General features: G+C 41.5%; 1 protein-coding gene across 1 annotated transcript; it reads right to left on the bottom strand.

The window, feature by feature from the left end:
- Positions 1-12,436: 12,436 nt before the first annotated feature.
- On the bottom strand, positions 12,437-15,492 carry CUNH17orf100 (chromosome unknown C17orf100 homolog). Its single transcript, XM_055613118.1, has one exon. It carries the CDS (start codon positions 15,479-15,481, stop codon positions 15,080-15,082), a length of 402 nt encoding a protein of 133 aa, XP_055469093.1. The 5' UTR covers positions 15,482-15,492; the 3' UTR covers positions 12,437-15,079.
- Between the last annotated feature and the right edge of the window lie 24 nt (positions 15,493-15,516).

Genomic DNA, 15,516 nt, shown 5'->3' with positions numbered 1-15,516 from the left:
GTGTAGGTGGGTCTTCATTTAAGAAAATGAAAGTGTTTCCCAGGTTCTGAGGCATCTTGCTGTTTGTAAGTTCAGTGGTCTGCCAAAACTGGCTGGTGTCTGAGTTCCTAGCTGGAGCATCAAGGGGTAAAGACAGTTTACAGAATGATGATCAAAGAGGAGGGATCCTGGGATCACCTCTCTCAGCCTGTTCTGACTCAACAGAACACAATCTGACTCTGCACCTGAGTCAGCTCTGGATCTTCTCCTTGTCCCTGGTGCACATCACAGAAGCTGACAGTCAGAAGGAATTCAATAAACTAGGTGAATGAGCAGGCACAGGGATAAGGCCGTGCCATATGTGAATGAGCAAGTCAGCAGACAATGTCCTCTTTGTTCAGTGCCTTCCAAATGGACACTAATCATGCTCAGGGCATACTGCAACCCTTGTGTCTGGTTTTGTTTTTTTTTTTTCCTGCCAGGGGATGTCCCACCACGAAGAGGCCAGGAACAGTCAGTGACCATGTCCTGGTCCCGACAACCCAAACTTGTTTATTTGGTCCAGGATTATCCTGCTGAACAAAAAGAGGCTTTATGAAAGCCTTTCAGTGTCATAGGAGGAACAGGAGCAAACAAGGAAGAGAAACTATGGAGCACACACAGAGGGGCTGTCAATAGAGATGGCAGTGGTGGGGAGGGCAAATACTAAGAGTGGACTTTGGGGCAAGCGTAAGTGTACTTGGACCTTCCTTGGACTTTTGCCCTTGAATCCACCAGTGGCTTAGCTCCAGTCAACCTGGTCCTGATTGGAGTAGAGTCCAGCATAGTCTCTGTTTGTATCCAAACTCCTAGAATTCTGAATTCATCTTGGCCATTCATTCATTTACCCACTCATCTGTTCATTCCTCAGACACAACACAGCTGCTGGGTGCTAGGTACCATTATAGGTTTGGGGATACATGGTGGAACAATTTTAAGTGATTGCCCTCCAGTGGGCAATGTAAGATAGTCATGATTGCTCCATGAGTGATGCAGCTGCTTGTTGTGACAACTGTTGTAGAGTTACAGTGACTGGGGGACCAGGAGACACTTTTGTGGTGCTGTAGTCACTTTTCTGTTGCTGTGATAAAACACCATGACCAAGGCAATTTATAGAAGGAAGAGTTTATTTGAGCTTATGTATTGGAGGGCTAAAGTTCATGATGGTAGAGTAAAGGCATGGTGGCAAGAGCTGGATGCTGAGAGCAGAAAATGAGGACTCACATCTTAAACCAAAGGCAGGAAGCAGAGAGGGAACTGGGAGTGGCCAGAATATTTGAAACTTCAAAGCCTACCCCCCAGTGATGTTCTTCCTGTAGTGAGGCCACACCTCCCAACAATCATCACCAACTTGGGACCACATGTTCAACTGCTGGAGACTATGGAGGACATCTCAGTTAAACACCATAAGTGGAGATTATGGAGAACATCTCAGTTAAACACCGTAAGTAGAGACTATGGAGAATATCTCAGTTAAATCACTATAAGTGGCAAAGCTGTACCTGGTGTATCACTGGAGGGATGTGAAGAAGCAGATCCACTTAAAAAAATCTAGGTAAGAGTAAGGGCCTCAAGGCAAGAATAAAGTTCAGTCTGTTTAAGGATTAGAATGCAGGCCAGCAAGGTAAGTGTTAGCCTTCTGTCACTCTAACAAAAGACCTGAACTAATTAATTTATAAAGTAAAAAGGTTTGTTTATCCTATAGTGTTAGAGGTTTTAGGCCATGTTCCTGCAGACCACTGCTGACTGATAGCAATACCAGGAGTGCATGGAAAAGCAAACTGGCTAGAAAGCAGAACAGGAAGTGGGAGAGGCTAGGCTCCAAATAGGTATGCCCCAATGACCTAAGGCTGTCCCATTAAATCCTATCTTCTAAAGGATCCACAATCTCTCAATGATGTGTCTGCCCTCACCCATGCAGAGCAGTTGTGTGTTAAAGGACACTTAAGATCCAAACCATAAGAATGGGCAAGGAGGAAAGAGAGAAGGTAACAGGAGACCACAGAGGCAGACCTAGCCACAGCACTTGCTCCTAAGCTCCTGGGACCCAGCCTCTCCTGTATTATAGCTGGGTTCCTGCCTTGTGTTTAAGCTTCAGTTTGGATCCAGGTTATACACACTAATGTGCTTGACTGGCTGTTGATAGGGGTCATACACTCACACAGAGGTGCCTGATGGGCCTGACAAAGACAGTATACAAGCCATGCCTACTCTGCCGCCTTCACAGGACATAAGGTTCTAGTTTCTGTGGTTTCAGACTTATTCTTCTGGGGAATGACACTGGAGTCCCAGCATTAAGGAAACCAAATCATACTGAGTATACCCCATAAGGAGTGAGCACCAGTATGTGGCTCAGAGGGACCAAGCAACAGGGCAGTGTCAGGGAACTAGAGTCCAAGATAGATATAAGAGGAAGGGAGCCCCCAATGTGTTTGAAGAATGAGGTGAAGAAAAAATGACGTATCTTAAAGCCATAATCTTGGAAAAATTTTGGAGCTGGACCAAGGAGAGGAAAAGAGAACAGGGAAGAAAAGAACTTGGAGCCATCTTAATAGAAGATGAGTCTGGCTTCTTACAGGACAAGTCCACAAAGGCCTGCTACTCAGGAGAGAGGTCTGGGTGGCAGAGACATCAGTAGCCAGGCAGCAGGTGACACTGAGCTGGGCAGAGTGCTGAATGGAAGCAACAGGCCCAGGTAAGTGCTCTGGGGCCATCTGCAGGATTCGTTCAGAGAGGAGACAATGCTATGAGAGGGGACAGGAGAGCTGTCAGGCTCGTGGAAACCATGGAGAGGAGAACTTGGAGGAGGAAATGGTCTCCAGTGTCCAATGATACAGGGAGGTCAGGAAGGTCAGACAGGATGGGGGCTGAGAAGCCCCCAGTGGATCAGACGGTAGAACCAGCAGGAAGGGATGTTAAGGAAGAAAGATTTGGAGAGGGAAAGACTATGGGATAGGGAAGCCCAGGCAGTGAGTGATGGCTCTTCAGTCTGGAAGAGAATAATTTGGGCTTGGGTTGGTGGGATGGAGCAAGGGCACAGAAAAGGGTGTTCAGTTTGGGCAGAGGGGAGGGGAGATGCTGTGTAGACCTGGATGAGAGAGCAGAAAGGGAAGGAACACTCAAAGACCTTGGTGAGGAAGACATTAACTAGGTACCTCCTGGCTTTATCTTCCCTTCCTTCAATATCAGGCTGCCTGGGTCCTTCCAGGCATCCTTTGTGATGCCAGCCCAAATTCTTACTGTATGTGTCTATCTAAGTGGTGGTCCAGCATTTGTTCTTACAGAAAGAGTCACAGTGCTTACTACTGTGGGGGTGGGGGGGCGGCAGAGGCCCAGGACATCTAAGATAGGCTCAACTTTAGTGAAGTTTTCTATGTGACTGACATCCACCGGAGTCATAATCCAGTTTCCATGGGGCTGGCTTGAGCAGGATTGCTCTCTAGATCTATCTGTAGATTTAAGGCTTGATAATAAGTACATTTTAAAAACTGTTCCTTTTATTTTTTCTTCTGAGCCCACATGTGGCTTTTAGTAGCTTCCCACCTCTCACCCTTTAATTCTGGCTCTACTCTTGAAGTACTGAAATAGGACAAAGCACTGATGTGGTCTTCCTGTCTTAGGATTGACTGTCCCCTACTCTTACAATAACCTCCAAGGCTTCTCCTGAGTGCATTGATGAGAACTAGGCATCTGCTCCTTGTGCAGCAACAGCTGGTGTTTAAAGGCACCACCCCAAGCAGCCTGCCTATACCTGGATTCTGAAGCTGCTTCTTCCTGGCCAGAAATGCTGGGTAAGGCAACTCAACCTTTGACCCCAAGTCTCCTAACCTACTTCACCCAGACCTGAGGAAGATATAGGTGCTTTCAATAGTGCCTGGGTCAGAGTGAGTGTCAGTCAAAATATCCCTCCAGAACTGGAGAAGACAGAATAGTCCTTTGAGTCTACATGAGCATGTCTAGTGATGCTTTGATTTTCCAAGATGGACACAGCTGTGGCCCAAGTCTTCATCACAGGCACCTTGTCTGACAAGAAGATACACGAAGCATCTCAAAGAGTCACAATGTCTCATTTAGAAACAGTCGCTTCTGAAGGCCAGCAGCTGTTTTTTTTATTAACCACAGGCTTCTAGCCTGTGTGGCACTCCCAAGACCTCTTGGCTTCTGCTGTTCTGAAGCACAACCTTTGCAGCTGTGCGGAGATTGGCTGACCTCTGCTGTCCATTGTCTGCATAGCATCAACTGAACTGGCTTTGGACTCCAAACCGGCCCTTTTCTTCCACTATTTTTGACAGTGACTCTCACTAGAAACATATGCTACCCTGAGGCTCTATACAGGCATTTTATGAGACAATTTAACTTTTCACTATGAGAACCGATATATTGTATTTTTTCCTATTTTACTCATGAACAAGAAAATGCTGGTTATGACTCAGTTTATTCAAGATTCCATGTTTACTGGAATCTAAAAACATGGATTCAGTCTACTGATGAGTTCTGACTGAGCTTCCCAACTTTGGTGTGTACCAGGCCACTCTAGGCCTTTACACACCCAAGGCCGGCTGCTCATGCAACCAGAGTGTCATTTCTTTAAATCAATGATCTTAAACCTTTCAAACATCCACTCTGGCCTACATAAAATACTGGTGAAATCACAATATTGAAGGTAAATTGTCATCCCCCCCCACACCTAGGACAAACTAAAACTGAAAACCTAACTATCAAAATGATGCAAAAATGCATGTTTCTGTCCTTTCTGAACTTACCTTCCACTCTACCCCCAGTTGGAGAACTAGGTATTTTGTCCACAGTGGAGGAAGTGGGCAACCTATAGGTTGGTTCACTTATCTGCACAACTGCCCAGATATCTCAGAGAAGAGAAAGGTATTGTCTTCAGCAGCTCTCCCAAAATGCTGTGCTAGGTCAGCCTTATGATTTGGTAGAAAGGCCCTATTCTAGAATCTCCACAGGGCACATAATTAGTGTGTAGACACTTTGTAGAGCCACTGAAAAGTTCTATGCATCATCATTTCAGAGGTTCTAATTTGTTGGATGATGCATAATAGGACTGATTCACATTGGAACTCATTATTTTCAATTTTGTTTTGTATTTTGAAGCCAATGCGTTTTTTTGCCTTAACTAACGGATAAAGTCACCTTGGGGTTGGGAAGCTCATCAGTGAATATACACTAAAGAGCTGTAAACTGCTCTTCTGGCCTTTTTAAAGGACAACATGGACAGGCTACTGACACTAAATATGTGTCTCACTGGTCAGCTCTGCTGATGAATGGGGACAGTTCCCTGCAGATGACCCAAGGTGCTGTGTGACCAGCAAAGGATTTTAGCTGTTTCCTTATAAAGCAAAGAGATCAGAGGAGCTTGGTGATTTAGAGAATTTTATTTTAGCACCAGAACCCCTATGTAAATGGAATCTAATGAAGCACAGAGCAACCTAGGGTTGACAGGTTTCTTAGTCTAACAGCTACACAGTTAAATCTATGAGGGATCTCACCCAGTGCCAAGCAGGAATGGATCGGTTTTCTCCAGACAATGGCAGGTACAAGTGCCCATGGAATTCTTGAACCCTTGAACAGACTGGTAACCAGGCATTATGAACTATGGGATTACCACCATTAATTCAAGCACTCAGGAGGCAGAGGCAGGATGACCAACCTGGTATACATAGTGAGACTCCTGTCTTAAAAAGAAAGGAGCAGGTTGGGAAGAGGCGTAGTGTTTTTCGTAACTCTTTGACAAGTAACATATGTTCTGAAACACGTTTTCTTGATTTATGTCTTTATGCTGTAAAGGATTGTTCACACATGGACAGGGGCAGGGTTGTTGGGTAAATATAAACCAGACTTTTGGGGGGTAAGCAATTATTTTTCCAATAAAACAAGTCAGCAATTTTCTGATGGATTTTAATGGGACTAATGCCTCTTTTGAGAAACCAATTACCTATGTATTCATTTCAAGTCAGCCTTGTAAACAAATGGCCCTTAATGTATTTCAACAAGTGTACCAGTTCTTAACTAGATTTCATGTTTTCTTAATAATGATGCCTCACTGTCCACTTCCTGTCACAAGTCCTATTACTAGACACTTATTAGATGGGCTTAGAGAAGCCAACTGTTTCCTTGCTGCAATGCTATATATAGTAAAGACTCTGACTCTTGGCTATAACTAAACTTTCCAGATCCAGCCTACTTTTTTCCTCTTCTCCTCCCCACCCCTGAGTGATCTGATGTGTTTTATTTTTTTGTTCAATATCATTTAATTTTTTCCTATATTATTGTATGTATATATGGTAACTCTAAGGATGGATGTACTTGTGTCACAGTGTCCATTTAGAGATCGGAAGACAGATTTCCTTTTCTCCTTCTACCATGGGTCTGTTGGGGTGGACTGTGATCTGTCAGTCTTACTCAGCAAGTGCTTTTACCTGCTGAGCCATCTCATCAGTCTTGTTTAATTCTTGAAGTATATTTTATTTCTCTCTGTGTGTGTACATGTGTGCAGATACCTAAGGGGGTAGGAAAAGGGTGATAGATCTCATAGTGCCGAAGTTACAAGCTATTGATAGGTAGGTACCCAACCTGGGAACTCAAAACTAAACTGGGGTCCTCTGTAAGACCAGTAAGTATTCTTAATCACCCCCCACCTCCATCTATGCTATTTCTACATCTCCCTTGTTCTTTTTTTTTTTAAATACTGTGACCCACTAAATTATTCCTCTATCCTTTAAAAGCTTTGACTGAAAGGTTAAAAATCACTGGAAGGTCAGTTAATGAAGACAGAAACACTGCTGACAACCAGTAAATGAAACCAGAGAAGGAACCAAAATAAAGGCACACAGTGGGAGATGAGAAACTGTCTTTTGATATTAAAAAAAGAGATCTAAAATTCAAAGAGGAATGTGATTCCTAAACTTTAAGAATATGCATGTAGGGGCTAGAGACAGCTCAGTGGCTGAGGAGAGGACAAGAGTTTGGTTCCTAGCACTCACATCAGGAGGTTCACAATGACCTGAAATTCCACCCAAGGAATCTCACTTTCACTGCTGGCCTCCATGGGCACCCGAACACACATACCACACATTCACAAAAACATATGTGTCAGGAGCCATTCTGTTAAAGGCAAAATGCCTTTAACTCATTAGGCAGGGGGGCTTTTTGGAAAGGGATCTAGTATTTTGCAAGGTCTGTACCATGATACACTCCATAATTGCTTCCAGTCTCTGACACTCATTCTTTGTACACTGCTGCATCTCTCTTTGCTCTGGTATGGTGTGAATTGTCACTTTCTGGGTATTTACACACTCTGAACAAACTTTCTGTGGGATCGTATTGGAAGATGTACTGTAGTCCAGATGAATTAATTCCTAATTATGGAATTCCTGATTGGAGTCAAACAATTTTAAAAGTTAAATTGTTTTAGAACTTAAATAATTTTAGAAAGTTTATGACTGCAATAAATACTTTTGTGGACCTCCAGATGTCTCAGTAGGAGATAGGCTTAGGGCAGATTTTGTAGTCTCAGATAGCCTTCACTCACAAATACTCCATAAATATAGGCAAGTTGGTTTAAACTTTCCATGAACCCAAATTATAATGGGACTACCAAGCAATGTCTAATTAAGTATAAACCTTAATGTTAAAATATATATAAACTGTTCTGTTTTGTTAATACCTTGTCAACTTATGGCATTATACACTGTCATTTTAAGTTTATTTTGTTTCTTAGAATGAATTATTGTCCTGAACTCACTATAAACTTGGAGATAGCTGAAAAATATGGCAACAAGTCAGTCCTAATTGAAAAAGGCATGTATTCTCATAACTTTTAGACCCTGTTAACCTTTAGGCCTTGTCAACTTCTGTTACTCACTATATACTTATATAATGGATACATGATAAAAAATGTTTAGTTTTGAAACCTGTAACCTATTGTACTTTAGAATTAATCTTTTTTTGTGATTAATTGCCTTTTTGACTATGAGGTAATTCCTTTTCTGGGAGCTTTGTCTCAGAGGTATAAAGCTATGACTATACAATAAACATTGGTAAAACCTTGTTGGCAGAAGCCTAGTGGTGGAAGCCCATTGAATGAAAGCCAATTGGAATTCGCTTCATCCATGAGTTGTAAATATGTATACAGATATGTGTTTACGTGTAAATATGTCTAGCCGCCTGTTTGCATATGCTACATGAGTGTATGTCAATTGTCTGTATATAAAGAACCCCTTTTGTACTGTCCACTGAATGTATGTATGAATATGTACAGGTCTATGTCTGATTGTTTATGTGGATGTATGGGCTGATACTATAGAACTCGCAGCCTAAATTTGCTACAGTTTCTGCAGAATAGCATAAATTAACATCATTGTCATATGTAAGCTTGTGGGAATTCATTGACGTCAAAGTTCTTAACTTCATCCACCTTTTCCCTTGAGCATATGTGCATGAATGGTCTTTGCTTACTTTCTCTTCTCTTTTCTTTCTTTCTTTCTTTCTCTTTCTTTTTCTTTCTTCCTTCCTTCTTCTTTCTCTTTCTTTCTCTCTCTCTCTCTTTCTTTCTTTCGGGATTTACAAACAAGTTAGCAGGTTCAGGATCTATCAGCCTAAGATAAGCAGGAAAAAGTTTACTTTAGCCTGTGGAGGGCTCCACAGCAGCCTGCTTGGTCCTGCGTAGAAGCTAGTCTCCGATCAAAGAGCTCCTTTTTACAAGTAACCTCGCAGTTCTGGCTAGAAGACGCCTTTTACAATCTTGGCTGCAGGAAAATAAGGTGACCAGTTAAACTTTTCCCCCTTAGTAATAGTAATAGTGTAGCCAGTCTCTAGACTTAGAGAAGGAATCCTGGGCTTCCTCTCCTATTTCTTTTTCTTTCTATCATCTTTCATGATAGGTTGCCTGAGCCATCAGCTCAGCGACCCAAGAGATAAAGATCCTACCCTAGACTCTTACCAAAGCAGAGAGACTTTGGTAAACAGACTCTAAAAGACTTTAACACATACGCAAATGGACATAAAGTTAAGTTTTTTTTTTTTTGAAAAGAATGTATGCAATGCAAATAAAACCTGAGCTTAAAATATTTAGTATCCATAAACAAATAAGTAAAAAAATGAAAAGAAAAAGGATCAAAGGCTATGAACAGGCAATTTAGATAGAAAAGAAGGGAGAGAGGGAACCTGTGTGATGGCTCAGCAGCAGACACGGAGATCACAGACTGGAGTGACCAAAGCTGACAAACTCAAGAGTAACCTGTAGAGAAGAAATTGCAGACTTCTAAGAATTAACTGATGACTGGCTGGTGCTGCTGTTCTGAGGTTAGGTTTAAAAAACAAAAACAAAATAAAAACAAAAAACAAAAAACGAAAAACAAAACTGGATTCCTCAAATAGAAAATTGTCCAGTGTATTTGGCTGCTACTTAGGGAAGGAGACTGCAGCTGCAAGGGTGAAGTGTGGATGGTTTCTGCGAGTTCACAGGAAGCATGGGAAGCACAGTGAAGACAGCAGGCAGGAAAAAAGCAACTCTGGTCGTCTTCAGAGAATGCATCCTACAGCACCTCCTGTCAGAGTAGCAGAGCCACAGGTAGCAAAGCAGAAATTTGCTGAAGTTTGCAGACAAGGGGTAAATTAACTGGTATAGCTAATAGCAATGGTAATCAGCATTTATATCTAAGCTCCCATAACCTCCCAATCTTTTTCTAATTAACTATTTCCCACAGAAATTTGAATAGAAATATTTCCCATTTTCTCAAAGAGACACAATGAGCCAGGCCAGCCTAGGCTATAGTGTGGCTCTATTTTGAAAATGAAAGAGAGAGCAGGTCAATATAGTCATTGTGTCTATCGAAGAGACTTCAATATGTTCCATTTTGAGGCTATGAGAACTACTATGAAAATTTGTTCACAAACTCCAACCTGAATATTCTGTTTCCTAAAAATGAAATGGTAACATTAGCCTCCAGCGAAATGTGTATTAAATAAAAAGAAGGAGGAGTCCAGCCAGAGTGGAGTAACAGGCTTCTTTCTGGCCTAGAATGGCCAAAGAAACTACTATGAGCTGTATGATTGCCCCAGCTCACTGCCCAGAGAAAGGTTTCAGTCTGTAGCTTGGGGAGAAGGAGGTGTGGCAGAATCCCTTTACTGGAGATGAGGAGAGGAGCAGAATTCACAGGGCTTCAGACTGAGAACAAGAAAGCTGCACAGAAAGAGAACTCTAGAGATTGCACAAGTACCCAAGCACTCAGGTGAGCACTGATCCTTGTATGTGTAAGGAAAGTGCTCAAGGGCAGGAAACTACAAGCTCACATGCACTGAATGCAGGCCTTGTTTCTCATAAGGCCAATCTCCTAACTCAGCAACACTCAGGGAAGACACAGAAAGATTTTGCCTCAAAGAACACTAATCACTCATTTAAAGCTAATCTCGACTCATAAGACACAGTAAAAGTAGATACAAAAAATAAGGTGCTTGCAAATAACTTTCAAGTCACTAGATCAATATTTAAGAATTATAATACGAAAAATGACAGAATACTCAATAAAGATAAATTTTACTATGCCTGGTATACAAATAAAAATAATCAGACATGAAAAGTAACAACCACAAAATACAACTCATAATGAAGAGAGAAATCAATCAATAGGCACTGTCCCAGACATTATATAGATGACAGACTTAATAAAGGTAAATAAAATGCTTACGAAAACAAAACTGTATATGTTAAAGGTAATGACAGGGCAGGGTGAACATGCCAAGAAGATATAAAGGAATGCATAGGGGAATTTATTTATGCATGGTAGATATTTTAAAAGATTCAAGTTGAACTACTAAAGATTAAAAGTGTTAAGTGAAATTTAAAAAAGAATTTAAAAACCACACTGGATGACATTTATGACAGGTTAGACTTTGCAGAAAAAAAGATTAATACAAACATGAAGACAAGGGCAATATAAAATATCCAATGAAATATGGAGAGGAAAAAACAAAAGAGCATCAAATAAGGGTCAACTTCAAGTAACTTATTAGACCCATGATTTAGGCCCATAGAGAGGCCGGAAAAAAAACATCTGAAGGAACGACGGATCCCAAATTTCTGAATTTTATGAAGATCATAAAGCCGAAGTTTCAAAGACTGCAAGCACCCCCAAATACAAGACAAAGGAAATAAAACACATCAAAGTATATCACAAAGTGCCCCACCAACAATACAGAGCAACACCTTAACAGAAGCCATGGGACACCTCCATGAGAGGAGCAAAGGCAAGAGCTTCATTGCTGCTGTTGTTGGAAGCAACACAAACCAGAAGAGAGTGAAGCAATGTCCTAAGTGTTCTGGAAGAGGAAAAAAAAAGAAAAAAAAGAAAAAAGAAAAGAATTGCTAACCTGTAAATATGTGTTTCACATGTTCTACTCCATAGCACCAATGAGAAAGGGCCCCTTCTTCTGTGCTTTCTACTTTTGAGAATTCAGGAATTTTGGTTTCTTTTAAAAAATGCAGAAATATTATAAGAATGTGCCTTTGTTTTAATCCCAGGTGTAGGGACCTGGGCTGTCTGCAGCAGCTGACCAAGATTTGCAGAAAAGGTGTTTTAGCAGAAGCACTGTTTTACCAGATGCAGATAGTTTCTGTGATTGTGTGATGTTTGGAATTTCTGTAACTTTTCAGGGTACATAAAAGTGAGCCTCTCCCCCCCCCCCACACCACCAAGAGTCGAGGTGAGTGGTTATGATCTTTTAGGGAGGTTTGTTGTGGTTTGCTAGTAGCTGTGGTCAAAGAAGAAAGAAAAGGAAAGAAGACTCAAGGATCTTTTCCTCTCTCTCTCTTGTCTAGTGTTAGGGGGTAAAACTGGGGGGGGGGATAAACAGTGGGAAAAAGGGCCCACAAAGTAGCAAAGACCAGCTACATATAATAGGTAATTTTATATACATATAAAATTATATGCTTTAATGTTATGTTTATATAATTTAATAGTTTAATATTTATATTAAATATATAGTAAATTATGTTATATATTAACTTATTTATATATACATATATGGGGGGGCATATGTGTAGAGGTCAGAGGACAACTTTTGAAAGTCTGTTCTCTTCTTCTATCATGTGAGTCCCTGAAATCAAACTCAGGTTATCGGTCTTGGTGGAGGCACCTTTACACTCTGAGCCACCTTACTGGCCTTGCTTTTCGTTTTTGTTTGTTTTAAGATAGGATCTTGCTATATAGCTTTGACCATTCTGGTACTTTTTTTTTTAGCTGCCCTTAAACTCTTGGCAATCTTCCTAGTCCTGAGATTTCAGGTATGCATTACAACACTCAACCATTTCTTTTCAATAAAATAGGCAGTAAATATTGTAAACCACCTCCAGGTAATAAAAAAAGAAGATTATGGGAATAAGAAGTGACTTTGTTATAAGAATTTGCATTTATTTAGTTTTTCAAACTAACCTAGCTGGTACAACTGAAGGCAAGACACAACTATTACCTAGTATAATAAACCCAATTATTAGATTGTGCCATTAAAAGGCTTTTTTGACTACAAAGGGAGACTATTGCTCTTCATTCACTATTGTTACACATATTGACTTTAACATTGTATAACATATGCCAAGTACAGCAGCACTACTTCCTACAGAGAACAATGTGAGGAAGACACACAGAGTGGCTAACATTAACACACATGTAACAGGTACATTAACAATTACCTTCATCAACACTGTCATTTTCAAGCTGTGGAATGTGAAATATAGTATTATGGAAGTACTCATTTCATTACATCTTTTATTTTTTTGACACTTTCTTGCTCTATGTATCTCTCTCTGCATTCCAGCTCTGAAACACAAGTGAAATGTGAAGGAAAAAAAAAAAAAAAAAAAAAAAAACTAGATAAAAATCTCTTTTACCAGACGAGAGGAGGACAACAGAGAATCTACCAGGATCCTGTGCCCTTCCTGAAGTATCAATGATCCTGAGCCAGGTGTCTGGCTTTTCCAGAGTCACATTCAGCCAGTCTTCCAGATACTACTAAAATAGGAAACAGAAGCAGTTGTTAATGATGAAAAGACTGTGAGGAATTCTGATATAATTTCTAGGCTAAGAAATGGAAAGGAAAAACAATACAGTATTAAATGTTTCTTTATAAAGCTTTGATTTATTTTGTTACATTGGACAGAAACCACTTTTGTAGTAAAAAAGATTAATAAGGAACACTGTTAAAGTGAAGCAACTGCTTTATTTCAAAACCATTAAGAAAGCTTGTATTTAAGGCACAACTGGGCATGTTAAAAAGCATAAGCTGGAAAAGACTGACAATTCTTTGTTATTGCTAATTCTTTGTTAATAGCAGTTTTATGAGAAAGAGAGGCATTAGGGTAGCCTCAGGGTGGTGGTTATAACATCTCTAATAGAACATTTTTTTCTGACCTGAGCCCTCATTCTGGGGATAGCCCAGTGAACTTGCTGGGATTAAATAAGCGCCTGGAAGTGCTCGAAATACTGCTGAATCAGGATCATTTGCAGCCTTCTGTTCTAGGGGTAAATATCACATACAATATTGAAGAGGGTTCCTTACAGGGCATCACAACTTCTTTCTCTGAGAGCACATGGTATACTTACCAGAAGTTACCATCTCCACACTTCCATGACTATTTTTTAGGCCTCCCACAATCCTGCTATGCAGAAATGAGGGGTTTGCTCAGTAGACCAAGCTCTAGAAAAGTTGCCAGAACCTTCAGTGGTTCTCAGCTTCACTACTACTGACATTCTCAGCACATGGAGTGATTCTGAGTTGGTGAAGGGGTAGGGTGCGGACTTGTGCAGCGTAGAAGTTAGCATCCCTGGCTTCCAGGCACTTGAGGCTAGCAGTGGCACCTTCCATGATGCCTCTGCCATCTAACCCAGGAGACAAAAATCACTCCCAACTTGGAAAGATAGATTTTAAATGTAAACTGCATCATGCACTTTACTCCCTTGCATCAGTTTTTGATGATCTCAAAATAATAAATGCTTTACTGTGATTTCCAGTACTCTGTATGAACTAGCATCTTCCTCTTTTTTTTTTAATACCATGCCCTCATGTACTAAGTGGTCTTTCTGTTCCATACACATTTTCAGTTTGCTTCCACCTACTTTTTACAAAGGCTTTTCCTTCTGTGTAGAACGCACTGCCCCTTAGATCCTGGTATGGCTCACTGTTCGCCCACACAAATCTCAGATCAAATCAGCAAGGCTTTCCCTGACCATATTCTCTAAAGAAGTCCCCACTCCCTACCACAAGATACCTTTTCCTTCACAGGAACACAAGAGAACATTATCTTACTTTCCCCTTTGTTGTCTGCCTTTTCACTAGAAGAAGATCTTAGTCTTTTCCACTGCTATAGCTGACATGCTCTGACTAGTTCCTAGTACACATTAGCTACTCAGTAGCCATCCTCTGCCAACCTCTCCCCTCAGGTCAGGTATCAATGGCTTCCTCTTCACTTCCCTTCCAAGATTACTTTTTTATTAATTGACTTGCCTTATTTTTCTAACACCCTCTGACTTATTTTTTTAAAAGTGTAGGTGGAACACTGTGTATAAAAACTTAACATGAGAAAACTTTCTATGAAATATAAATGAAAGCCAATTAATATTTTATGTAGGTTTCAAGCAGGTATATAATCAGGCCAGCTGTCAAGAATCATAAGTTTGGCCCCTCTCAGCAAATTGCAATTCGTCAAGACATTCTAGATGGATCTAAAACTACAAAACTTACCTGACATTCTAGAGGAACCTAAGAGTATTATACTTAACTGGTGCCGAGACTCAGAGAGCCTCTTTGTCCATCGGCTGGGCTCATACAGCCCAGAAACCTTTCTGTGTTGGCTTCAAGTTAATAGCAGGATGGTTTAAGGTGCTGCAATGTCAATACATGTTGCCAGCGCCCGGAAACCACAGCCTGTTTCTTATATTGATTTATGGGCTTTTTCCATGAAATCAAAGACGCTCGGCTCTCCTGGAAGCTGGCTGTTTGGCAACTCTTCAGTCCTGGGTATGGGCCATGGCCTTTGGGTAGCACTTCATCGAGCCATTTTGGCACTCTGGCGAGTGGCTTGCTTGTCCCGTCGGGCTGGGCTCTCTACGCGACGCACAGTAGTCTCCACCCGCAGGGATGACGACGTCTTGACGTGTCGGGAGGACATTTCCGTGCACTGCGAGGAGGTTTCCACGTGCTGAGAGGACACCTCGAGGAATCGGGGGAGTCGCTTCTCGGAGGGAAAGAGGGCGGGGCTCTCTCGGTGGCGCTGGGAGGTCTCCACCTGCCGCGAAGACTTTCGAACCTGCCGGGAGGACATGTCCACGCGTTGAGATGACGTTTCCTCCCGCTGGGACGACGTCTCCACGCGGACAGTCGACGTCTCCTTGTGGCGGGTGCTTTCCATTCGCGGAGCAGAGGACTTGCTCCTGAGGGGCGAGGCCATCCTGCCGGTCCTCCCCGGTCAGGCGAGACATAGAG

This window comes from Psammomys obesus, unplaced genomic scaffold, assembly GCF_907164565.1.
Source record: "Psammomys obesus unplaced genomic scaffold, mPsaObe1.curated_primary_1811, whole genome shotgun sequence".
NCBI classification, from domain to species: domain Eukaryota; kingdom Metazoa; phylum Chordata; class Mammalia; order Rodentia; family Muridae; genus Psammomys; species Psammomys obesus.
The sequence above is the reverse complement of the archived record's forward strand: the minus strand, read 5'-3'. Positions and strand labels throughout refer to the sequence as shown.

Bases quoted from the DNA above. Each gene is read 5' to 3' on its own strand.
- CUNH17orf100 (XM_055613118.1), bottom strand. From the start codon at position 15,481: ATGGCCTCGCCCCTCAGGAGCAAGTCCTCTGCTCCGCGAATGGAAAGC.